This window comes from Sparus aurata, chromosome 20 (assembly GCF_900880675.1).
Source record: "Sparus aurata chromosome 20, fSpaAur1.1, whole genome shotgun sequence".
NCBI lineage: Eukaryota > Metazoa > Chordata > Actinopteri > Spariformes > Sparidae > Sparus > Sparus aurata.
This window is the reverse complement of record NC_044206.1, coordinates 14,551,497-14,576,854: the sequence shown is the minus strand read 5'-3', so window position 1 is coordinate 14,576,854 and position 25,358 is coordinate 14,551,497. Positions and strand designations below refer to the sequence as shown.

The 25,358-nt window shown below is 39.4% G+C and overlaps 1 protein-coding gene across 2 annotated transcripts; it reads left to right on the top strand.

Annotated features, from left to right (window-relative positions):
* The first annotated feature begins 1,556 nt into the window (after positions 1 to 1,556).
* Positions 1,557 to 15,528, top strand: muc13b (mucin 13b, cell surface associated). Of its 2 annotated transcripts, none has more exons than XM_030399160.1 (12): positions 1,557 to 1,664; positions 10,320 to 10,724; positions 10,851 to 10,973; positions 11,314 to 11,423; positions 11,886 to 11,944; positions 12,084 to 12,259; positions 13,046 to 13,174; positions 13,323 to 13,365; positions 13,559 to 13,596; positions 13,975 to 14,062; positions 14,290 to 14,557; positions 14,739 to 15,528. In XM_030399160.1, the coding sequence occupies exons 1-12, from the start codon at positions 1,577 to 1,579 to the stop codon at positions 14,955 to 14,957; spliced, it is 1,746 nt and encodes a 581-aa protein (XP_030255020.1). In that variant the 5' UTR covers positions 1,557 to 1,576; the 3' UTR covers positions 14,958 to 15,528. The 2 variants fall into 2 exon arrangements, with proteins under 2 accessions (XP_030255020.1, XP_030255022.1); XM_030399162.1 differs by lacking the exon at positions 1,557 to 1,664 and adding an exon at positions 8,724 to 8,923.
* The last annotated feature ends 9,830 nt before the right edge of the window (positions 15,529 to 25,358 follow it).

Genomic DNA, 25,358 nt, shown 5'->3' with positions numbered 1-25,358 from the left:
TGTCGGGTGATGTTGTAAAAAGATGATTTGCCATAATTTTGTTATACAATATTTTGAGAGTACCTCTTTGTATTTAAGTGTTTTGAGAGACGGGCTGACATGCTGGAACCCTTATATCTTTAAACCCTTGGGTGTGTTGCCTACACACCCAAACCCTTTTATTTATTCTCCACTAGCCACAACATAACTCAGTAGCAGATATTTTTCGGCAAGTATCACCGGACCTACACCTCTACCCCCCTACCTTCCCTCTACTTTTTTAAAGTATTTTTTTTAACTCCACTGTTGTTAGTAATTGCAAGAAACTGCTTCAATAATACAGTTAAAGAAAACGAAAAAAGTTAACTTATACCCATATCCCCTTCCCCAAAATGCAGCCCTGCACTCACAAGAATAAACAATGGCCTTCTTTGTCTTCCGTGGCTAAAGCCATTCTATCCCGGCAGCCTGGGTTGATATTTAATTCAGTTGATTTCCTGTGAGCCGAACCCCCCCCCCCCCACACCCCTTTTCCTTTTCCTATGTCTGTGAGCTCCACAGCCAAGAGACTTTGAAGCTGCTCAGATCACAGGGAACAAAGACTGACTGACCAGCCACCTCACTCCAAACACACACTATGCTTTTAAAGGAGAGAAAAAGAGTGCGTGGGTGACGGAGAAAAAAAAAAGACAATAAGATTGACCTAAATATACCTCATATCACTAAAGCGTAAAGAAAGCAGGGACATGCGTTTCATGTATGTAGTGGAAATATTTGTAGTATAGGTTCGACATATTGTATAATCATTTAACACTGCCTGTGTTTACAATTATAGAGCAAGTGACTTGTCAGAATGCAAATGTATTATTTCTTTTTTTTTTCTGTAAAAAAACATCCACGCCAAGCAGTGTTGCATTCTAGATGCCTCATAGAACATTCATTTTTCTCATGTTATATCCCTTATTTTTGTTACTTGCCATAATGTGTTTTGATATGATCTCTAGAAGGATATTGTTTACAAAAATGTACAAAAACACTAAAAATGTGTGTTCTCAATTTTTTTTTTTTTTTTGAGTTTTTTCTCCAGTATGCATGATAAAGACATTTTTGTATGGCTTTTTTTTCTGACTGTCACCTCAATACCAAATTTTGTAGCAGAAGCCTCCCCATTTCTTTTGTCTTATTTGTTCTAGCCCCCCTGTGATATGATTTCCCAGGCTGTACCTGTTATTGAGATGATGAACGGATTAGAGAAGCCAATAAAATCTTTTTGTTACAAAAAAAAGTACTTGGTGTGGGATTTCTCTGTGGAAAAAAGCAGCACTGAAAATCACTTTAAGTTCCTAATTTCTTACAATACTGTGTAGTAGGGCCTAATGTTCATTGGAAATGTACTTAATCATATTACAGTTTTCTTGTTAAGATAATGACAGCATATCAGAGTCAAACACACGAAGATCAGGTGAGATTGACTGATTGAAAATAAGATGATCTTTTGTTGTTACATTTTCAGATAAACATGCATCTGCTGCTTTGATTTTTGGGTTACCGCCAAAAGACCCAACAGTTAAATTTGACTGACAAACATTTTAGGTTTATGATGCAGGAGACAACCCAGGGTCAACATGTAAGTTCATGTGCAGAGACGAAAAGGGAAATTAAAAACCAGGACGCTGGCCACGAAGGTAACATATTTTTCCTCTGTTTGGTGTTGGTGAATACACAAGGAAATGCTGATGTTCGTGTCAGCGATGGATGTAAACATTAATGGCGTCCTTCCTGGCCGAGCTGTAACGGCCGCTAGCTTAGTTAGCTTGCTTAGCTAGCTCGGCCATGACTGGGCGTTTACCGCCTGCGCGGTGATGCGGTTTTCGGGTGTGGTCCGATGAAAAGAAAGTAGTTCCCCCGTGAGATTGGTCACAACAAGGTCTGTGGATTATCTCGAGTAACCGGACCACGATAGGGGAGTTCTTCAAATTTATTCATTCAATGTTCACTTGAAGCTAATTTAAAAAACAGAAGTATGAGCAGAAATGTGTATTTGGGTAGTCGGCCAGAGCTTGTGACGAAATGAATACCAGTGATGGAATGTAACTAAATACATTTACTCAAGTACTGTGCTTGAAGTAACGCCAGCATTTGCACTTTGTGTTATATTCCACTCCAGTGCATTTTGGACACACATATTGTACTTTTACTTTTCACTACATGAAGTAACTTTACAGATTACATGCTGTATCAGAGTTTAATAAGGATGTTTAAAAGATTAAAAAAATGAAAAAGTATTTTATCAGCAGTTATACTGGATGAGAAAACTAATAGCAATAATCAAAAAAATGCTGAACATTGTTATCAAATCGGATAATCAATCGAATCATAGTATACAGTTTATACTGTACATGCATTTAAATATGTACAATTTCTGATTAGGCCTACTTGTAATTTTATCATGTATGTACATTTATTACAAAAAAACTACTTGTGATACAAAAGTGAATTTAATATCAAATTACCTTTTTTATTTTTAAATCACACTTTTACTCAAGTACTACTCGTATGGGCGACTTTCACTTTTACCAAAGACCATTTTTATTATGATTTAAATTCATTGTATTTGCTTTGACAATCAAGCAAAAGCAGGAACTCAGGAAGACAATATTACAGAGTAAACACTCAACAGTCAAGCCAGCACCAGGAAACCGAGTCTAGTGTGAGTGAAAACAAAAAGGCAGAGCGGAAAATGCAAGAACACAAAAAGTCAATAGAAATAACTGCAAGTAGAATAGTGGGAATAAAAGTGATAAAACAATCAAAATCACAAAATAAAAGAAAGCACTGCAAAAAGAGAAACAAATACAATACTAAAATCGATAAAGAGAACAGCAAGAAGATGAGAAGAAGATACAATTTTAACATGATATCTTTACTTTTCGCAACATTGATCAATATTACTTCATATACTGCTGGGTGGTAGCCATTAACCAATATCATCTCATCAAATCTGAATCTACCAACTAGTTATTCAGTGAATGTAGTGTAGGGAAGCTACATTTCCCTTTAAAATGAGTAGAATTATAAAATAATACATTTCTCCAATAAAACAACTTGACCTCTTTTTTCTGCATTTTGTTGTGTTTTGTATGTAAGCCAAAATGTTTCCAACAATGTTCAAACCCAGAAAAATGAGTAATTTTACTCTAGGTATTCCAAGGGGTTGTCACCATAACTTATGGAAGGGAGTTAGGCTTTTTAAGCACTGGCCTGCATTATAACAGGAGACATACCATGCTCCTGCTGTTAGTAAATCCAGTTTACAGCTTGTCACATGATGCTGTCAGAAATAATATGTTTTTTTAATATGACAGTGAATTATATTATCATTTAGACATGATGCCCGGCTGCCAGAAGATGGAGCTGTTAGAGTGACATTATGATACCAGTTCCTTGAAATGTTTTGCATGTTGTAGACTTGGCCTCCACAACAGGTGCTGTTCTGTCAAAGTTTAAAGTAGTGTGAACAAGACTCCTGTTTTCACACTGTTGACTCTGACAGTTGTGAAAAACCTGTTTCCTAGATGCTGAAGAGATACTACAGTGTTGTACTGTTATCATGGTTTTTAGCTCTTTATCCTTTGTGTGGAATACACCAGCAGCTTCAGCCATTTTGTAGTGTTTGACAACACGTTTCATGAGCCTTGAATTACAGTGAGCAGACTGTTCACTCTTTTCTTCACATTTGATGTCTCAGTGTAAATAAGGGAAGCAAATTTTAAGTAATTTCTTGAATCAATAGCCAGCTGCCTTAACAATTCATCATTGATTAATCATTAATAACATATGAAATACGTTGAACGTTTTTCCTTCAGAAAACTGTTTTAACCACTGACGTGATCTATGTTTGATGTAAAATCAGAGTCACATTAAGAGCTAAAAGAACAGAAAAGTATCTGTAATCTGTTAATCTTGTAGAGTGTAAGATACTCTTTGCACTTGATGTTGGTTTTCCCTTTATGTGTCATCCGTTATAAATGGGTATTGGATACATGAACTAGTGACATCGCAGCGTAATTGGTTTGAGGAAACATTCCATTCCTTCTCTCCTTGCCTGCTTGCTTGGTGTCTTGATAGTCAAGGGTCCTCAAGGGAATGATTGGCCTTCCCATCTTATGCTGAGCTGGTATCAATCTTCCTGCGTGACCCTCACAAACTTTAATCACTGTCGTCATTGCCAGGAACAGCAGGTTGGGTGGGGTTAAGAGTGGCCATAACTGTAAGCGACTTTGGACTTACAGTCAGCAAGAGGACAAATAGGCAGTTATTGCTCTGTGATCTATGTTGACACTCCCGCTCCTCACGGCAGCATGTTCATAAAACCTGTTAGTGAAAAAGTGTAGCTAGAAAACACTGAAGGTTTTCTCATCTGCAAAAAAGGAAGCATTAAGCTGCCTCAAGATAAACTCAGAGGTGATAACATGATGGAAAAAAAGGTCATGATAAACTTGTACAACAAAGTTTTCATAGATTTTCAAGAAAATGTACTGTTACTTTTAGACATTTTTTGTTGATTTTGTTGCTTAGGTGCTGAGTGAGCAGTCAGCAGCTTGTTTGTGTGCACAGTATTGGTAATTTTGATGTATTCACATATATTGTTAATGACATTTCTGTTGAGTCTTCTTGAACAACAGGCCTTTTTCATAGCAGACTTTTAGTGTTTCCATATCTGGCAAATGAAGGATTTGTATCAATTTCCAATACAGGGTTTTGAAGACATCTTTTAAGGAAATATCAATATTATGTTGCTATCATTATGTGAGTATAAATGCTGTTTTAGATTTAGTATGTCCTTATTTCAGAGTGTAGAATATGTGTTGTTTTTTCCTGGTTTAAAAGGCTGCATTACAGTAAAATTATGTCGTTTTCTGTGCTTACCAAACGGTACTATTTGTTTGAATAATACATATCATTATATATCTGATTATTATTTATGAAAGACAATCTTACTGTGTTTATTATTTTTTTAAAGTGCCAATAGTCATCCATATAGCAATGTCACAATATCAATAGCTCTAGCAGTGTTATGAAGTACTTTTGACAAGTTCAATAAAGATATGTATCTTTATCCGCAACATTAAAACCACTAACAGGTGATGTGAATAACATTGACCATGTCATTACAATGCTGCTGGGAAACTTTGGGTCCCCCTCCATGGATTGTTATTTAGTTGAAGCCCTAATCTGAATAAAACAGTCGGTTCTTCTTATCTATTCAACCCATATTTTATTGTCATCCAACCAGTGCTATTTATGTCATAGGTCATTTAAGTAATTATTCCACTGACGTCCATGATGGTGCTGAAGTGCTGTTAAAGTTTAGTCGTGTTTAGTCACATGTAACTGGGATCAAAGTCACTTTGATAATATAATTTAATTGATGGTGATTAGATGATATCTCAGTTCTCATCAAATTGAATTATTTTAGCACCTAAGCCAGGGTTTAAAACACACTTTGATATTCCGAATGTTCCAACTTTGATTATTACGGGTCATGTCTGTCTCTTTCTTAGCTGGATGTTAACAAAAAAGATCCTATTATCTTACATCTTGTGACGTCTTTGAATCAAAGGTCACGTTATCCTGCATCCCACCCCGTTTTATTGGCCACCTAGTTTCTGATAACAACATTCTGGGTGGGTTGAATTGCTATCTGGAACAATGTTTTCAGAATTTTGTTAGTAACTGAATTTGGCTTCGAAGAGCCAGCTTCTTCTGTGGGGCTTTTGTCAAGACTCATGTTTTAATAGGGCCTGTGAAGAAATCAGGTTTATAGAATTTGCTTTGTGTTTACTGATGACTGGATGAACTGCCATAAAATCATAAAATGACATGCAAGGAATGTAATCTTTGCACTTTATTTTCATTACAACCCTTATAAGTAACTTATGAAGTCTGAGGCGGAGATGGACAGAAGAAATAGTTCTTCTACTTTGGAAAAAAATCTTGAACATTGTCATTAATGACAACCAGTAGTGTTGCATGCATGTTAAAGAAAGTCACACATTGTCATTTTACTGTGGCTGTATTTCTGTTTTTCGCTCCTGTCATAAATATCCCACTGTTCTGTTTTTTATACGTTTACAGCTATGGAGAAAAGTTCAGAGAGGAAACATGTACGTAACTTCAATTGGTGCCAGAGAACTGTATCATAGTATGATAACAACCTCTGCCAGTAAACTCCTCGGATTTAGAGCTTACGCATTATTATAAGAACTGGTATATATTGCGTTATCATGACCTCCTTACTGCCAGACATTATTGCCTTCCTTTTGCATTAATCCTAAAATGTAGTTTTAGTCTTTGTCTAAACAGAAATAGGGGTTGTACGAATGATAGAATAATAGAACGATAAAACGATAGAACGATAGATAGATAGATAGCTTTATTAATCCCTGAAGGGAAAAAATGCTTAAGTAACTCGTGACTCGTTTTCTTCCGCTTTATCCATGCGGGTCGCGGGTGATGTTACCGCTTTTATACCACCTTTTTCAAGGTGGAGCGGGGATACTGGGGCCAAATCCAGTGGCTCTATGGGCGAAGGCCAGGGTACTCCCTGGATGAGACGCCAGCTCATCGCAGGGCCCTTACTGATGGCAGTGGCTGCCATGAAGGTGCCAACTGCACATCAGGAGCAGTGTTGGGGTTCAGCATCTTGCTCAAGGATGCTTTGGCTTGTAGCTCAGTCCCGCCCAGGGGAGCCAGGGATTTGAACCAGTGACCTTCCGGTCACTAGTCCTCAGCTCTACCCACTGAGCCACAGCCGCCCAGCTGCTTAAGTAACTATAAAATAAAAATATTTAGATAGAAGAGAAAAGATAAGAGGAACATACATTTTGAGAAGATAAGGTGCAGTATGTACAGCGATAATAATTTAAAGCACATTATTTTGAGTGTTATAGAGTCTGATGGCACCAGGAAGGAATGATTTCCTGTGCCGTTTCTCTAGGCAGCGGGGTTGAATGAGTCTGGTGCTGAAGCTGCTCTTAAGCTTGTAGAGTTTTGCGGAGGGGGTGAGAGGCATTGTCCATGATTGCCAGCATCCTGTCCTCCGCCACCTCCTTCAGGGTTACGAGCTTAGAGCCAACACCAGACTCCTCCTTCTTGATGAGTTTATTCAGTCTGTTAGTGTCCTTCGCTTTGATGCCCGTACACCAGGAGACCACAGCGAAGAAGATGGTGATGATGGCTCAGTGCTAAAACATCTGGAGCATCCGGCTGCAGACATGAGCCTCCTCAGGAAGTAAAGCCGGCGCAGGCCATTCTTGTAGACTACCTCCGTGTAATCACAGAGTGGCGCAATGCGATACTGTCACAGTATATTTCCCGTTATAACTATGACACTTTAAACAATGCAAGACAATCATCTACAATACACACATACAAGAATTGTTTACTGGGTTTGGTGCCTGTTTAACACACACACACACTGACTACAACATGTCCACATCCATGTTTGACATTATTCGAAAGGAAAACAATTGTAAACTGGCAAAACTGCCAGAAAGCAGAACATTTCTGGAGGTTAATTTTTTCAAGGAAGGATATAACTTAAGATCAGCAAAAGCTGTATAAATTAAATCTGTGTAAATCAAGTTTACACCACGAGGAGTCATGCAAATTTTAACTAAGATGTCAATATTTGGACAGTGGCAGTATAATATATTCCTGTTACAATATAAGAAACAAGAATCAACAATCTTAGGTCTCCATCAGTGTCCATAAGAAGTTTGAGGTTATGTCATTTTACAGTAAACCTGTTCATATTTATATTTAGTTTACATCTTGAGGACATATGGTTTTTGAGCATTAATTTTAACTAAGTAAGGTGGGAAAGATCATTTTAGAACTGACAACGATGTGAAATTTAATCACTATTCAAGGAAATAATTTAATGTGTTCCCAGCTTAGGTATTATCCAGGATCAGAATTTCAAACCAAGCATTTTGTTGCCATTTACATTCACATAATACACACATAAACATGATAAAAGAAAATGTTTAGACATGTATTGTATGTAATGATCTGTGTAGTAAAAAACAAATATTTAGATGACTTAATTATATTTCAATTGCAAGTTTTTAAATTACCTATTGTACTGTATGGTAAGCTTTGAGTGTTAATGACGTTGGATAAATGTGCCCTGACCTCTGCTTTAGTGTTTTTTTTTTTAGCCCAGTATTACCTCTAACAAATTTTAATTATTTCATTTAACATTATTGATTTGTTGGTATTAGCTCAGGTAGCAGAACGTATTGAAAACATGTCTTGTATCTTAACAAAAAGCGTACTTTCATCATCAACCCTGTAACTTCTCTTGAGTGGTTGCCCTAGTTAATAAACCATGTCTGGTTCAACTTTCAGGCTGCCTCTGAAAGAATATCATCAACGCTGCACTTTGTTAGGTTGCTTTGAAAGTATTGAGGAAGTTATTGTATCAGTGTTTCGTGCTCTCGTTTGTTTTCAAAGGTGTAGTTTGAAATTTTCTGTCAACTATATATGTCTGAGGCTGTTTATGATCACTTAAGTTATACCTGTCTTAGCCTGGAGTAGTCTTTCATATACTGTCGCTCTCACATCACATGTGATACACCTTCTGGGCATTAATAAAAAACAAACTTCATTTCTGACAGACAGATCTTCAGAAGGTAAACAGATCGCTGTTTTTTCCAGGGTGTGAAATGTACTTTAGCACACAGTGCCACCCTCAGAGGAGTGGCTAATGATTAAAACTGCCAGTGGAGGACACCTGAGCCTTCATCATCCAAAGTGTCAGGGCTCTAAAGCAGCGTCTACACACTGGCTTTCTTTCGTAGGGAGTTTTGTCATTTGTTTTCGATGGCTCAAAAATTCAAACTCCTCTTTCTCCTTTCACTGGTTGTAGCCTGTCTTGGTAAGTCGCCTGATTGCTACTTAAACATTTAAGCAGTCTTTGCTAGCTGTCAGTCTCTGATAAGTGGAATAGCCCAGCTGATAAAAAAAAAAGAATTATCTATTTAACTTTATAATCAAGATAAATGTTCCTGTATTAGGATTTAAATGTATAAAATGTTTCTAGATTACGTTTTAAATGTTCACTGTTTAAATGTTTAAATAGAATTACATTTAATAGTGGTTAGAGAGTTGCTTTTTTTGACACAATATGACTGATCAAGCCTTGATCCAATTATATATATTCTAAGTGGGAAATGGAAAGCTATCAATCAAAAGAAATGTGGCTTTCGTAGTACTTTTATCTATTAGTGTACCAATTATCTGTTGCCTGTTGATTTTAAATGAAATTTTTTTTTAACTACGTCATTTTGTCTGTTTTGTAATGCTGATGTCCAGCTAGTTATAAATAGACTGTTAAAATCATGGCAGAATTTGCATAAATTGCCTCAAACTTGACTTCAGCTTTTTTTTGGTTTGGTGAACACACAATCAATTTGATGCACACAATCTGACCTAACCTTATGACCCTGTTTTAACCCTGCCTTACTTTGTATATCCATTCCAATCAAGGAAGACCCTTTGTCCCCTTTAGTCTGTCCATTCTGGTTAATGTTTGACGTGTCTGAAGCCTAAATGAGCTATGAGTCACTTTTATGGGGTCAGATGTAGGACCTGTTGTCTTCAGTTTGTACGAATGGACCTTATCAGTAAAAAAGGTCCTTTTTGCATACATAAAAAGCAAATGCATATAACAATTTGTATTGAATTTGTATGCATTAAGGCATTTTCGGTTGTCATCAATAAAAATTTGACAAGTGGCTCAAAACTAAAACTTCTGTCTTTAGTGGATGTGAATGCTCAGCTGATTTTCAAAGTGAACAGCTGCACGTTTTTCAGGGTCATCAGTGGGACATATGTTGACATATGACATATGTGGGACACCTAGTTTATCACCGACCTGTCAAGCTGTAATTCTCAAGTTTATGATTAGTCCTTTTTATCTTCAGGCAAAGGAAAAGCACTGCCTATAAACCCATAATTCATGCTGCTGTATCATCAAGCAATCATGGCAAGTCATTTGATCGTGGAAGACTGATTGCTATATTGGTAATAAGTTGAAGGAGATAATGCTACCACTATATCATCAAGCTGGTTGAAAAGGTTGATAGACATTCTTGTTTATGTTTTTTTCAAGTGAGAAATTATTTTCTTTTGCTTATTTTAACCCATTGTAAAATAGACAGCTATAGAAGAGTTGATTTTCCTTCTTTGTTAAGCTGCAGCTAAATACTTACAAACCTACAAACAGCAGGCTCATTGTGTTGCTTTAACCACAACACTTTTATGTGATGCAGTCATTCCTGACAATCCAGTGGCAGCAGCAACCATAGATGCCCCAGTGACAACTGATCCATCCACAACAAATCTACCAGTCTCCACTAAACCATCAGCCACTTCTGAACCATCAGTCTCCACTAAACCATCAGCCACTTCTGAACCATCAGTCTCCACTAAACCATCAGCCACTTCTGAACCATCAGTCTCCACTAAACCATCAGCCACTTCTGAACCATCAGTCTCTACTAAACCATCAGCCACTTCTGAACCATCAGTCTCCACTAAACCAACAGCCACTTCTGACCCATCAGTCTCTACTAAACCATCAGTCACTGTTGACCCATCAGTCTCCGCTACACCAACAAGCTCTGAAGTAACAGATGCAGAGACTTCCGCTCCATCCCTTACAACGCCAAATCCAGGTAATTTCAGCTGTGTCTAACAACAGCGGGCTAATTTTCTCTGTTTCCAAGATTTCATTGTTTTGGGTGCCCATTTAATGCTGTAAGCCTGTACATAATGGCATTTCTTTTCCTTTGACTTTGAAGACTCTTGTGATTCAAACCCGTGTGGTCCAGGGAGCACCTGTGAGGCCCGTGCATATCCGAACTATGTCTGCTTGTGCCAGGCTGGTGATATCTACAATCACGTCAGCAACAGTTGTCAAAATGGTAAGTACCGATATTTGGTTTTGTGCCACCACTGACTCCCACAAAGTTAGCCAGGAGACGCTTAGCTTAGCTTAGCTCAGCTTAGCATAAAGACAGGAGGAATTGGGGGGGGGGGAAACCTGTGTCGGAACAACAAGTCAGGACAACAACAATTTCAGGCTAGCTGTTTGCCCCTGTTTCTGATCTTTATGCTGTTGCCTTTTGATAGTTGACAGACATGAGGTTTTATCTTCTCGTTTCCCTCTTGGAATGATAGCAAACAAGCACATTTTCCAAATTGGTGAACTGTTTTTTCAATGGTGGGATTCAACTTTCACAAGATGATTTTTTTCTTTTTTAGCCAAAGTTTTTCCTGGAAACCTGTTTGCTCCTGAACTACCATACGAACCAGAAATGTCGGACCCCAAGTCAACTGAATTTTTAGAAGCTGCAGAAAAAATTATGAGCCAGGTAAGCAATCAGCTCTCTCTCCTCTTCTTCATTTCAATTTCATAAATGTTTGACTTGAAATAAAGCCATTGCTTGTGTGTTTCATATTATAACGTTGTGTTACATATCCCTCATCTACTTGGCTTGGAAGGATCAATGTATTTATCTTTGCATATGTTTAAACTGTCAGTGGCTCTCCAGACCAACAGCTAACAGTGGCTGTCTGGTACAACAGTAAATACAATCTTTATCATGTAAAAAATAACAAATAATAAATATTTTCTTTTTTGACATTTTCAATGCAATTGTGGGGTTCTCTGACAACAGTTACAATTCATATGTGCTATGCATGTGGTAATTAATGTATTTGTTTGCTGCACAATATCAAAGTAAAATAAGCTAAATAAACGTTATCTAAAGAGACTGTGCCTTCCTGGTCAGATGATGGCCTAAACAAAATCATATTTTCTTTCCGAAACACAGCTTCAAGAAGTTTTCAAGGCAAATACTACTTACACTGGATCTACAGTGCTGAAACTGGAGTAAGTCAGAATGACAGTGGTATTGACCAGCTGACTGTCTCTTCATCTAGAACCATACCTCTTACATTACACATTACAGCAAATTGCACTTAATGATTACAGAATATAATAATTGTTAAGTGTGATTTTGTCTATATAGGCCCTTTACCACTGCCAGAGTTTGGTCAAGAGAAGGCAATCCGCACATCAAAGCAACTGTAGAGATCAGCTTCACAGCAACTGCTGACGTCACCACGGATGGCGTTCTAGAAGAGATTAAGTCATATGTTGATACCTGTTCAGTGAACTGTCTACTGAACGGGGCAACTTTTATAAGTAAGTTTAAAATCATGTCTGATCTTTGATGCTGAGATGTATCTAAATAATACTCAAAGTAGACACAGATTTGCTTTGAATAATTATGTTAAGATAGAGATTATGTGACAAACTTTGTGTGAGTGCTGTCAATTGAAAGGAGGATCTTTCACCAGTAAGTTTATTTATCATGTCCTTTCTTTATGTTTGATGCTGAGATGTATTTAAATCATACTGACACAAGACAAAGATTTGTTTTCAGGAAGAATGTAATTGAAGGATAATTTTTCAAAATGCTGTTCTGCAGCAGAGTTAGTTCATTCATTCATTCGTTCATCTGTGAGATATAGAAGAATTATTTGTAAAAACTATGCTTGCCTTCCTACAAATGGGTTTGGTTTGATTTTATCCTATCAAACATTGCTCTACTACTGTCATTACTCTGGCCTAGTCTTTCTGTAGTTTTTAATTTAAATGTTTTTTTTTAATTCATCCCGATGGTCATTTGACTCTGATTATTAGAAAAAAGGCTAATATTTAGTATGATGAGGATCATCACTCTTAAGTGTTGGTCCTCTGTCACTGCTCATAGAGTGATCTTTATAGAGTGTACAGTGTATCACTCAGCCAATGACTAATAATATCTTACTGTTGATTGAATAGCATAGTGTAAATTTTATTTTAAAAATCCACAGTTTATATCATGTGATTATTTGATGGTTTTCTATATATTTTGTAAAACTGCACTGGTACTGGCACTTTGACTTAGGTTTACTGACACATTTTTTTTGTTTCCATCATTTAAAGGTGAAACCCTGTGTGCTAAAAACGCCTGTGATGCGGCGACTACGCGCTGCTTATCAACGGATGGATCTTTTAAGTGTGACTGTAGGGAATCATACGTTCCGACGGCGTTCAGTGACAGAATGTGTATTGGTAAGTTTAGTGAGAGGGCGAGTATGTGTGTGTGTGTGTGTGTGTGTGTGCGCGCGCGCGCATTCGTGTGTGTGTGTTTGTCTTATTCTTTCATATTCATTTCTATAATCTAAACTACAAACTACCTTAACCTTTGCTACTTTTGTAGCTTGTCCAAGTGGCCAAGGAGTGGACAAAGGCAAATGTGTCAAGTAAGTGCTTTAACATCACAGTGTGTTCTGAAAGTGTAACAATAATTATCCATCATGCAATCTATTTATATTTCAACATTTCATGCAATTCATAGTAAGGAAGGGAAGGCAGAGAGCCCCTTGTAAATATGACCTGTGTTTGTGGAGCTTTGGTATGAATACAGAAGAAGAAAGAACCATTCATGTCTTTCAGATGTTCATTTGGTCGATCAGGTTTGAACTGCAGTGAATGTGAGTATACAGCATTTGTATGACAGTGTCAGCAAAAACAGCAACAAAGAAAATAACATAATAATACAGGATCTTTTTTTTTTAAATACACATAAGTCAAAGTTTGAGAGTAATGATGTAAAATTATTGACAACCCACACAAAAAAACAGTTTTGTATTGTTTATATAACTCCTTGTAAATGTAATATATGTTCAAGGGGAAAACATAGTCTTACTTGAATTGAATTCTTTAACGCATTAGACAGAAAATTTAAGAATATGGTTTAAGATACTGTCAAGGAGAGAAATGTACACAATTTTTGGGCTTTTTATGTATTTCTAAAGTAATTTCAGTAGCATGGCTTTGTTAATAACATCCTTGTCATTTATTTTTGTTAGCATGGCAGCTGACTCTGGTAATCGTCGCCTCCGTCCTTGGAGCACTACTGCTTATCACACTCATTATTCTGCCGATAGTGGCCCTCAAGTGAGTATCTCATCCATGCACTCATCCTCTTCCAATCATTCATCATGGTGTAAGCCGTCTCTTTGCCATGTTTCTCTATCATTCATGCTACACGTGAATTAAATAAATCAATTAACAAAAGTGATAAATAAACTGTAATACAATAATACAATAATATATATATATATATATATACACTGAAACAGTAACAGTGGACAGCCATATATACTTCTGTTTTATCTTTCCAGACCCTCAAAGAAAAAGAGCCCCAAGAAGAACAAAAATGCAGACATTCGGGAGCCTTACGTCAGCCCCATTCCCGCTAAGGCACCATTGGTTAATGACAGCTTTGCAAACAGCCAGGCTGCCTCAGCTAGTAGGTCAGATAATGCCTTTGCCAATGCTGGTGTGCCTCGGATCCCAAGGGCCACAACCACTAGCAGCTGGGACAGAGGCAACCTGGAGATGACTCCGAGCAACAGTCGACAAAACCTGGTCCCTGGGGGGAGGAACGCGGTGAGTACATCTCTGTGTGTGTTTGATGTATAATGTTGGAACGTAGTGAAGGTAAATTAGAGGAGTTTAAGTAGAAACAGAAAAACAGAAAAGAAAGTAAAATATTCAGCAGGGAGAAAACTGGGGATGTTGTAGCTTGGTTTTGTTGTTCTCTAATAAAGAAAGTCTCTTTTCATCGTAGCGACTGTACGAAGACGATGATGACATGGCCCCATACAGCCAGTCTCAACCCCAGAGCAACCTCTATGCTCAGGTTCGACCCCAGAGCAACCTCTATGCTCAGGCTCGACCCCAGAGCAACCCCTATGCCCAGAATCAATCCCAGGTCAACCCGTATGCTTCAAACCAAGGCCACGCCAACCCGTACTACATGCAAGACGATGGACGTCGGTTCAATTAATGTGGAACAACAACGGTTTATCCTACAGTGACATTTACCCAGATCAAAAAATTTGTTGAGGTGTCTTCTAACATTTTTCAGACCCATTATAAGCTTTCATAAATCATTTCTGTCTTTCCTTGACTAATCTTTATGTATGTTTGGGATTTGAGATACACTGTAAGTCTTTTCAATTGTCTCCTCTTAATGACAGTGAATTACAATACTACTTACCTAATATTTTGTGTTTTGCTCGTCTATGAGTTTTCATGTGAACATTTTGTATGTTAAATTTTTTCAGTTTATGATGAGTTACGAATATATGTTCAACTCAGTTTTTGTGAATGAGACGAGTTTCTTTTGTTCTAATAAAACTTAATGACTGACTGGTTCGAATTAGGGCATGTAAGTCCATCCATCCATTTAAGTTTAATTTGTGTAAAATGTTTACTACATTGAAATTGTTCGATGTCCTGTGTTGTATAACTTAGAGTATATTTTGTGTATTTTTAACCTCTTTCATGTGTCATTGATACAAAGCTGTTATTTAACTTAAATAAAATAAAATAAAATAACAATATTTACAAATTTGTCACCTTGTCTACTAGTTTTCCTCTGTCACTCATAATTTAAATTAATATTGAATTTGTTTTAACACAGTGTTAGTGATTTTTCAATGGATTCTCTCATGGAGTTTGCTGGTTCTGTTTGTGTTTAAATGTTTTAAAAGGTTTGATTTGTCACAGCAGAAAGCACAGGTGTTGCTGTTATCATGAACACTGGCTCTTTTTAGCTGTTCTGTTCTTTTCAATTAGGAGTGTACAGTACCAGGCAGTGCCGGTCCTGACCACTTTGCCCTAGGCAAGATTTTATCAGGCGCCCCCTTGCATTGCAGTCGATTTTACAATCAATTTTCATGAACTCTACAAAGAAACTGCATGTATGTATTCAAGATTTTATTTCTTAAGTCAAAAATATCACACCAAATAAAAACTGAAGAAAGAAACAAGTGATAAATTAAAAATACAATATGAATAAGGCATTGCACAAACATATTAAAGAATATTATATTTACATACAAAATACAAACACTGAACTCAAAAACAAGTGACATAAAATGAATAAAAAATACAGCATAACTAAAATGCTAGTATAAGTATATGTGACCACTGGATGTTTCATTTTATTTAAAAAAAAAACAGATGCTTGGTATGTGCTATATATAAGACTAATATAGACTAATAATGAAGATAAAATGAGATTCATTCAACTTTATCGTCATTGCAATGCAATTTGGTCTAACCAGAATGCAAAAAGCAGTTAAGTACAGTGAAATAAATATAGGCAAGGCAAGGCAAGGCAAGGCAAGGCAAGGCAAGTTTATTTGTATAGCACAATTCAGACACAAGGCAACTCAAAGTGCTTTACAGGCACACACAAATTACATTAAAAGACAAACATTTCATTTAAAAGACATTAAAAATTGCATTATAAAAAAAAACCAAAAACTCAGAGTAATAATGCAGTTCAAAGACTTCAGTTAAAAGCAGTGGCAAAAAGAAATGTTTTAAGTCTTGATTTAAAAGAGGTGAGTGTTGGAGCAGACCTGCAATTTTCAGGGAGTTTGTTCCAAATATGTGGCGCATAGTAACTGAAAGCTGCTTCTCCATGTTTACTTCTGACTCTGGGGACTGAAAGCAGACCGGTACCTGACGATCTCAGAGGTCTGGATGGTTCATAACGCGGCAGCAGATCAGAAATGTATTTTGGCCCGAAACCATTCAATGCTTTATAAACCAACAACAGGACTTTGAAATCTATTCTTTGATAGACAGGAAGCCAGTGTAAAGATCTAAGAACTGGAGTGATGTGATCTACTTTTTTGGTATATATATATATATATATATATATATATATATATATATATATATCGCCTATGAATGATATGGGAAAGCTAAGGTGTATTAACAGTAATACACTTTAACTTTACTTTAACACTGATGTAATCTTTAACAAACATAAACTGTGACACAGTAAACCAAAGGCTTACAACTACCCTATTACTTATAAAGGGGATGGAAAACTAATAGCATTTTAACTGACATACAAGCAGGAAAACAGCCAACTGGTTAAAATAACAACAGGCCTAACGTTTACTTTCCAAATGTCCCTGATGAATTTAAGGTAGAGTTAATGTCAACTCAAGCTATTTGCTGATTATTAAACAATGCTGCTATCGTCCAAAGTAAGATAGCAAGTTAACACTCTGCTCCAACAACTGTAACTATGATGCATAAAACTATTAATTTTAATCACTTCATCACATTCACGTCACTGTACCTCTATCTTCTTCATGTTTCAGTCTTTTGGACATTGTGATTCCGCTACAGTACCGGTAAATATCTGTCTTGGTCTTGGGGTCAACTCGCCTCTATAGTTATTTTATTTATTTATATTTCCTCCCCCCGGTTTGCAGCACCCCCTTGGATGACGGTGCCCTTAGCAGTCGCCTGTACAGCCTATGCCTAGGGCTGGCTCTGGTACCAGGACTCCAAAACTGAGGCAGCCATTGCTCATTTTGTCACTTTGCTAGTGTGACATGTTAAAATATCTTCAGCGAAAGAGCTCTATGCTTATTTGTTCCCACTATTACACCACATTGTGTATATCTAATAGATGTTTTTTGTATTGTTTATGACGAAAAATAAATGATAAATTCTCTCTTGTTCAGCAATACAATTCATGGGAAATATGGTCTTAACACAGTGTAGGATACCATTAATGTAGTTATGTTGATTGTTGGGTGAAGAGTAAAGGGAGAAAATTATAATCTAATGTAACAGCCTTGTCAGTCAACGTTTGACTAATTATTCATGTCAAGAGTTTGAAAATTATTAAAATCAAGTATTTTCTGTTTCACAACTTTTTATAATAACATTTTAGACTTAGTTTCATAAATACAACTAATGTAAAACAAACCTTCAAGCTTTGTTAATGTAACGCTGAAGGCCAAAAAATGAATGGCAGGCATCAAGACTGCAGACAGCAAAACTGATAAAAAAAAAAACATTCTGAGGCAGATCCTAAAAACTAAAGAGAAACACGAAACTAAATGTAGTGCAAACCAGACAGTATTGCTTACCAACTAAGCCTGGCTTATTATGGTTTGTCTGACCCATTTTCCAGGTGATTCAGTTCAATAAAGCTCAGTTCTGGTAACTGATGCTGGGAAACTAACTAAGTATCAGGTCTGAGTTGTTCCTGCAACACTGACCTGACAGAAAAGCAATGATTTTACCACTGACTCTCTGGCATGCTGCCATATTATTTGACTCTATAAACTGCCATCAAACATTCATTTATAGAAATAAACCCAAATAAATAATAAATAAAAGAAATTGCATGATAAATGTTAAGGTACAGATCAGCATGTAGGTTCAACAAATCAATCTAAAATCTTCCAATAGAATGACAATGGCTTAATAAATAATTTACCGTATGCAAACAATTATAATTACTATAAATGTAGTATCCAAAGCACAGGGCAGGCGCTCAAAGTTAAAAGGAGCATGTTAACCTGGAGAAGAAATAAAAAATGTAATCAGTTGATCAAAAACAATTGAAAATTTACAACAAACAGATTTTTTGTTATTTTTCAAACAAAAATGTAAAATGTTTGTTGGCTCCAGCTTCATTTCATTTTGTTTCAGTCCCCTCTCTTTACGGGGCATCTCTGCACTGCTGAAGGAAATTTAACGATACTTACAAGAAATTGTGATAAACAAAAAAACAATAAAAGATACACACAGTTAAACTGTGTAAGTTGCAAGTGGACTACTGATGACACAATGATTTATCTTAAGCAGAGTTATATTCAAATTCTGTATTTAGCAATAGCTGTTTGATAGTGCGTGATTTTAGATTCTTGGACATTTATGCCCTATTTTTCTCAAATGAGCTTTCTACTATTAAAAGCCTAATTGAAAGAGAATTAATAGAAAAACTTTAGGAAACATATATGATTGCAAATAATATTGTTCTGTTCTCCAAACTAGCCGAACAACAGTGTAAGTATTTTCTACAATTGAGCAAAACTATTTGACAGAACTACTGCTAGTTCTACAAAGAAAGAAAAAACAAAAACAAGCCCACAATATAATACACCTTGACAAAGGTGCACTTTGGACATCAGGGGCAAAGGGTGTCCAAGCACCCTTAGTTACCCCCACTGCATGTGTCTGCAAAAGCTGATTGCCGCTATCCTCCTGATAGGAAACCATGTCGACAAATTCACTGGTTGATAGATGTAATAAATGTTGACCCTGTGTTCAGTAGGTGTATGGTTTTATTAATAAATAAGTAAAAGTCTATAAATAAAGACCTCAACTCATGTGTCAGAATTAATTAGAATTAAAATGGTGAAATGAGGAAAACCCTACAGAAAATAGGGTAACAGGGCACAGGCACAGAACTTGCAAAGAGAGAGGAGACAAGACAGACTTAAAAACAAAAGGGAGGTAAAACTAATACGGGGCAGGTGAAACTGATAGGGCAAATTAGGGGTAAATTACAACAAGAGGGTCAACACTACAAAATAAAACAGGAAAATGGTTGGAAATGTCAGCATTATTTAGATGGAAGCTGAAAACAGAGAAAAAATATGAATATTATAATTAGTATTGATTAATTGTGGGGGCCCAAAATGTATTAAACAGATGTTTTCCCGTTAATCCATTTAACTCATTTGTTGGCTGTAGGTAAGCAACGCCCATGGAAACCAGTGCTGCTTTGGGTATTTATGAGTCATTACAGTCATTTTTTCCACTGACGCCCATGATGACACTGAAGTGGCGTAAAAGTTTAGGTGTGTTCACTCAGATATGCAACTTGGATAACCTTGAAGATAATATAGTTTTATGGGTGTTGATTGGATGTTTGATCAGTTCTCTGTAAACTAAATTAAAAAGACTAAAATCATTTCCAAACTTATGGCTTATATATTATTAAAGTGAAGATTTGAAATGCAAGGGTATACAAACATTGTCTTTGGTTGTTTAAGTGTTTGCAACAGGATCCTTTTATCTCACATTTTATGACAATTTCAAAGGTCATATTCTCCATTGACCCTCACCATTTTATTGGCTACCTCTTTCCGATAACAACATTGTAAACTAGTTAAGTCACTATCGGATGCAATATCTTTATACATTTGTTAGTTGATTTGATTTCATAGACATAGCTTCTTCTGTGGTGGTGTTGTATTGACCCTGTCATGTTTTAATTGGGCCAATGAGGAAATCATGTTTGGAGAAGTTGCATACATTTGTAAAATGACATGCAAAGAATGCAGTCTTTGTCCTCTGTTATGTTTTTCTGGCATTTGTACACTTACTTATAAATTTGGACAATAACATTTATTTCAATAGCAGGTTGTTGATTCAGAGTTTTCAAATGATAATGATGTTCCATATTAGAAGCTTTGAGTGTTGGTTATGTTTAACTTAATTCATTTTTTCACCGTAAGTCTGACATTACCTTTAATACATTTTAATGATTATATTTAAGGTAACACTATTGATCTGTAGACAACCTCATGTTATGCTTTAAACATTCCTGACTTAGCCTGGAAAAGCCTTTCATATACTGTAGCTTCTAGATCTGTGATACTGGACATTACATAAAATCATAAAACAAATCATTGCCATGGTGACTTTGAAAGTGGGCCTCCCAGTTGTCTTTTCTGGGTAGGATGTGTTTTAGCACACAGTGCTGCCCTCTGAGGAGTGGCTAATGATTGAAAGTGTCAGCAGAGCCACCTAAGCCCTCATCTTCCAAAGTTTCAGGGCTCTAAAGCCTCGTCCACTCATAGCCCTGACTTTCTTTCTTGGGCTGGAGATTTCTCCATAAGTTTTTTTCCAATGGCTCGAGAATTCAAACTCTTCTTTTTTCTTTGGCTGGTTGCAGCCTGTCTTGGTAAGTCGCCAGATTTCTTTACTGTTAATATTTAAAAAATATTTGCTATTTGCTAGCCTCTGATTAGTAGAATAGCCAGGACGAACAGAAGTTCAATCATCAGGTCAAATTTATATTCAGGAAAAACTTTCCAGGCTAAATATTCTTATGTTTTTATTAATTGATTTTTAAAATTTTACTGCACTCTAACTTTAAATAATTTGATACCCAGAAATGATTTCATCACATCTCATGCTTAAACGGGCCTTTATGAAATGGCAGTAGATTTAAAGATGCTTTGGCAGTGTAGCTTATTAGACCATGATCCAGTGATACCTTTGTAATTGGGAAATGGAAAGCTACCAATGATATCAGACTGAGCGCATTTTGGATTGTCAATTCCATTATCATTGCTTGCTCAAGAAAAGAAAATGGACATCATTGCCACTTAATTGCCAGTGTACCAATTCTCTGAACACTCTGTGAGTTTTTAAATATTTTAACTCACTTTTGTTCCAAATTTAAAATCCAAGTATCCAGTTTTTATCCTTGTGAATGGTTTGATGCACACACATTAAATGTAAAAGTATACACATACACATAAGTCACCTTACCTTGTGACCCTGTTGTTACCCTACTTTTATTTGGAAGTTTGTTCTAAACAAGTCCCCTTTCCCTCAGACTGGCATCCACTTTGGTATGAAAAAGGGAAAACTTGCTACTTTTTAATGAGGATGTTCAGTCAGTGCTGGTCGTAAAAATTGCAATAAATTTCTCAAGAAAGCTGACTACTCCTGATGTAAAACTGTTAAGGTTTTAAGGAAGAACTACAGGCTGTTTCAGCTCAGATTCCTAGTCTCTGCCAATAGGAATTTGAGGGAGCATGCTACCGCTCAAAATCAAACCTTCCTTGACCTCTTCACTTGTAAACTAGCTACATTTCCAACTGCAAAAATGGCATCCAACAATATGAGAGCAAAGGATATTATGAATGAGGAATATTTGATATGGCTTTGGCTGACTTGGATATGGAGGAGTATTTATTCAAGCCAGATCAAATGGATGAAGAAATTAAGCAGATACAGTATGAGGCTCCCTCTTGATTATGCCTTAAATTATGCAAGAGATTATCTGAAAAGTCGCTAAACCAGCTAGAAAGTCGCCAAGCTGTGTGTGTGTCTCAGTCTCCGTCTCCCTCACTCCCGCCCTCATGTTTGTCATTGGTTGGCTTCAGCTGTTCGATCCACAGCAAGCATGAAATAAGATTTGTGGTTGGCTGGCCTTAGTGGTGCATTCAAGGGCAATCGTAAAAAGGATGTTTGTTGTAACTGCCAGAGCTGTGCATGCAGGGCGAGCGGGGTAATCTATATCGTTTATATCGTTGCTTTATCGATATGAATATCTTGAATGTGCATATCTAGATATACATATGATAACGATATATCGTTCAGCCCTAATTAATACTGAGGGACAGTGAAGACAATTTAGATTTTGAAGCAGAAATTAGCTTTGAATCAGTATAATAGGGAAAAACCAAAATATGAAACAATAGGTCCTACACCTGTTGTCTCAAGTTATCAGAGCAAAATGGCAGGGCCTCACCTTGTTCATTACCCACCATTTAGCTATTATCCTACCTATCATAATGTACTGCCTATAAACCCATAGTTCATGCAGCTGTGTCATAAAGATGTATTTTATATTGTTCTATTACAGTATACCATTTGATTACAATATGCTGACTGACATCAGTTTAGCTGTAGCTGAACACTTGGGCAATTAACAACTTATCACTGGTACACTGTGCTGCTTTAACCACAAGAGGCCTCATTTAGTTCATCACCAACTTTTTAAGCTGTAATTCTCATGTAAGTTATCTTCAGGTAAAGGACACATGATTCATGCTGCTGCTCTGTCCACTTCACCAGCACCTAACGAAATAACGGCAACCGACCCCGCTACTCCGCCCACTTCACCCGCGCCTGCCGGAACAACGGCAACCGGCCCCGCTACTCAGCCCACTTCAACGGCGCCTGCCGGAACAACGGCAACCGTCCCCGCTACTCAGCCCACTTCGCCGGCGCCTGCCGGAACAACGGCAACCGGCCCCGCTACTCCGCCCACTTCATCGGCGCCTGCCGGAACAACGGCAACCGGCCCCGCTACTCCGCCCACTTCACCGACGCCTGCCGGAACAACGGCAACCGGCCCCGCTACTCCGCCCACTTCACCGACGCCTGCCGGAACAACGGCAACCGGCCCCGCTACTCAGCCCACTTCACCGGCGCCTGCCGGAACAACGGCAACCGGCCCCGCTACTCAGCCAACTTCACCGGCGCCTGCCGGAACAACGGCAACCGGCCCCGCTACTCCACCTACTTCACCGGCGCCTGCCGGAACAACGGCAACCGGCCCCGCTACTCCACCTACTTCACCGGCGCCTGCCGGGACAACGGCAACCGGCCCCGCTACTCCGTCCACTTCACCGGCGCCTGCCGGAACAACGGCAACCGGCCCCGCTACTCCGTCCACTTCACCGGCGCCTGCCGGGACAACGGCAACCGGCCCCGCTACTCCGTCCACTTCACCGGCGCCTGCCGGGACAACGGCAACCGGCCCCGCTACTCCGTCCACTTCACCGGCGCCTGCCGGGACAACGGCAACCGGCCCCGCTACTCCGTCCACTTCACCGGCGCCTGCTGGGACAACGGCAACCGGCCCCGCCACTCCGTCCACTTCACCGGCGCCTGCCGGGACAACGGCAACCGGCCCCGCCACTCCTCCCACTTCACCGGTGCCTGCCGGGACAACGGCAACCGGCCCCGCCACTCTGCCCACTTCACCGGCGCCTGCCGGGACAACGGCAACCGGCCCCGCCACTCCGTCCACTTCACCGGCGCCTGCCGGGACAACGGCAACCGGCCCCGCCACTTCACCGGCGCCTGCCGGGACAACGGCAACCGGCCCCGCCACTTCACCGGCGCCTGCCGGGACAACGGCAACCGGCCCCGCTACTCCTCCCACTTCACCGGCGCCTGCCGGGACAACAGCAACCGGCCCCGCTACTCCGTCTACTTCACCGGCGCCTGCCGGGACAACAGCAACCGGCCCAGCTACTCCTCCCACTTCACCGGCACCTGCCGGAACAACGGCAACCGGCCCCGCTACTCCTCCCACTTCACCGGCGTCTGCCGGGACAACGGCAACCGGCCCCGCCACTTCACCGGCGCCTGCCGGGACAACGGCAACCGGCCACGCCACTCCTCCCACTTCACCGGCGCCTACCGGGACAACGGCATCCGGCCCCGCCACTCCGCCCACTTCACCGGCGCCTGCCGGGACAACGGCAACCGGCCCCGCCACTCCTTCCACTTCACCGGCGCCTGCCGGGACAACAGCAACCGGCCCCGCTACTCCGTCCACTTCACCGGCGCCTGCCGGGACAACAGCAACCGGCCCCGCTACTCCGTCTACTTCACCGGCGCCTGCCGGGACAACGGCAACCGGCCCAGCTACTCCTCCCACTTCACTGGCGCCTGCCGGGACAACGGCAACCGGCCCCGCTACTCCGCCTACTCCGCCCACTTCACCGGCGCCTGCCGGAACAACGGCAACAGGGCCCGCCACTCCGCCCACTTCACCGGCGCCTGCCGGAACAACGGCAACCGGCCCCGCTACTCCACCCACTTCACCGGCGCCTGCGGGAACAACGGCAACCGACCCCGCTACTCCGCCCACTTCACCCGCGCCTGCCGGAACAACGGCAACCGGCCCCGCTACTCCGCCCACTTCACCGGCGCCTGCCGAAACAACGGAAGCCGGCCCCACCACTCCGCCCACTTCACCAGCGCCTGCCGAAACAACGGAAACCGGCCCCACCACTCCGCCCACTTCACCGGTGCCTGCCGAAACAACTGAAACCAACCCCACTCCTCCATCCACTTCATCAGTACCTTCGATAACAACAGAGGCCGGTCCGGATAGTCCATCCACTCCACCAGCACCCACTACTCCCACTACTCCATCCACTTCACCAGCACCTACTGAGACAACAGAGGCTGTTCCTACTACTGCATCCACTCCAACAGCACCTTCCAAAACAACAGATGCCGGTCCAGATGGTTCATCCACTCCACAGGCAACTACTAAAACACCAGGTAATCTGTATCCAACAAATGCAAGCTAATTTCCTCTTTTTACAAGATTTCATAGTTTTTAGGTCCTGTAAATGCTTATATTATTGTGTTTCTTTTTCCTTTGATTTTAAAGACCCTTGTGCATCTAATCCATGTGGTCAAGGGAGCACCTGTATGTCCCGTGGAAAACAAAACTTTGTTTGCTTGTGCTTGGCTGGTGATTCCTATAATAACTCCACCAAAACTTGTGAGACTGGTAAGTACTGTAGTGGTATTTGTTTGTGTTTTTGACCTCAAAACACAGTAATTAGTAATTAGTAAATAGTAATTTCAA

What these genes read in the sequence shown, in the direction of transcription:
- muc13b (XM_030399160.1), top strand. Translation starts at nt 1,577, where the DNA reads ATGATGCAGGAGACAACCCAGGGTCAACATGTAAGTTCATGTGCAGAG. An exon ending in CTGCCGATAGTGGCCCTCAA is followed by an intron (nt 14,063 to 14,289) that starts GTGAGTATCTCA and finishes TTATCTTTCCAG; the next exon opens with ACCCTCAAAGAAAAAGAGCC. An exon ending in TCCCTGGGGGGAGGAACGCG is followed by an intron (nt 14,558 to 14,738) that starts GTGAGTACATCT and finishes TTTTCATCGTAG; the next exon opens with CGACTGTACGAAGACGATGA.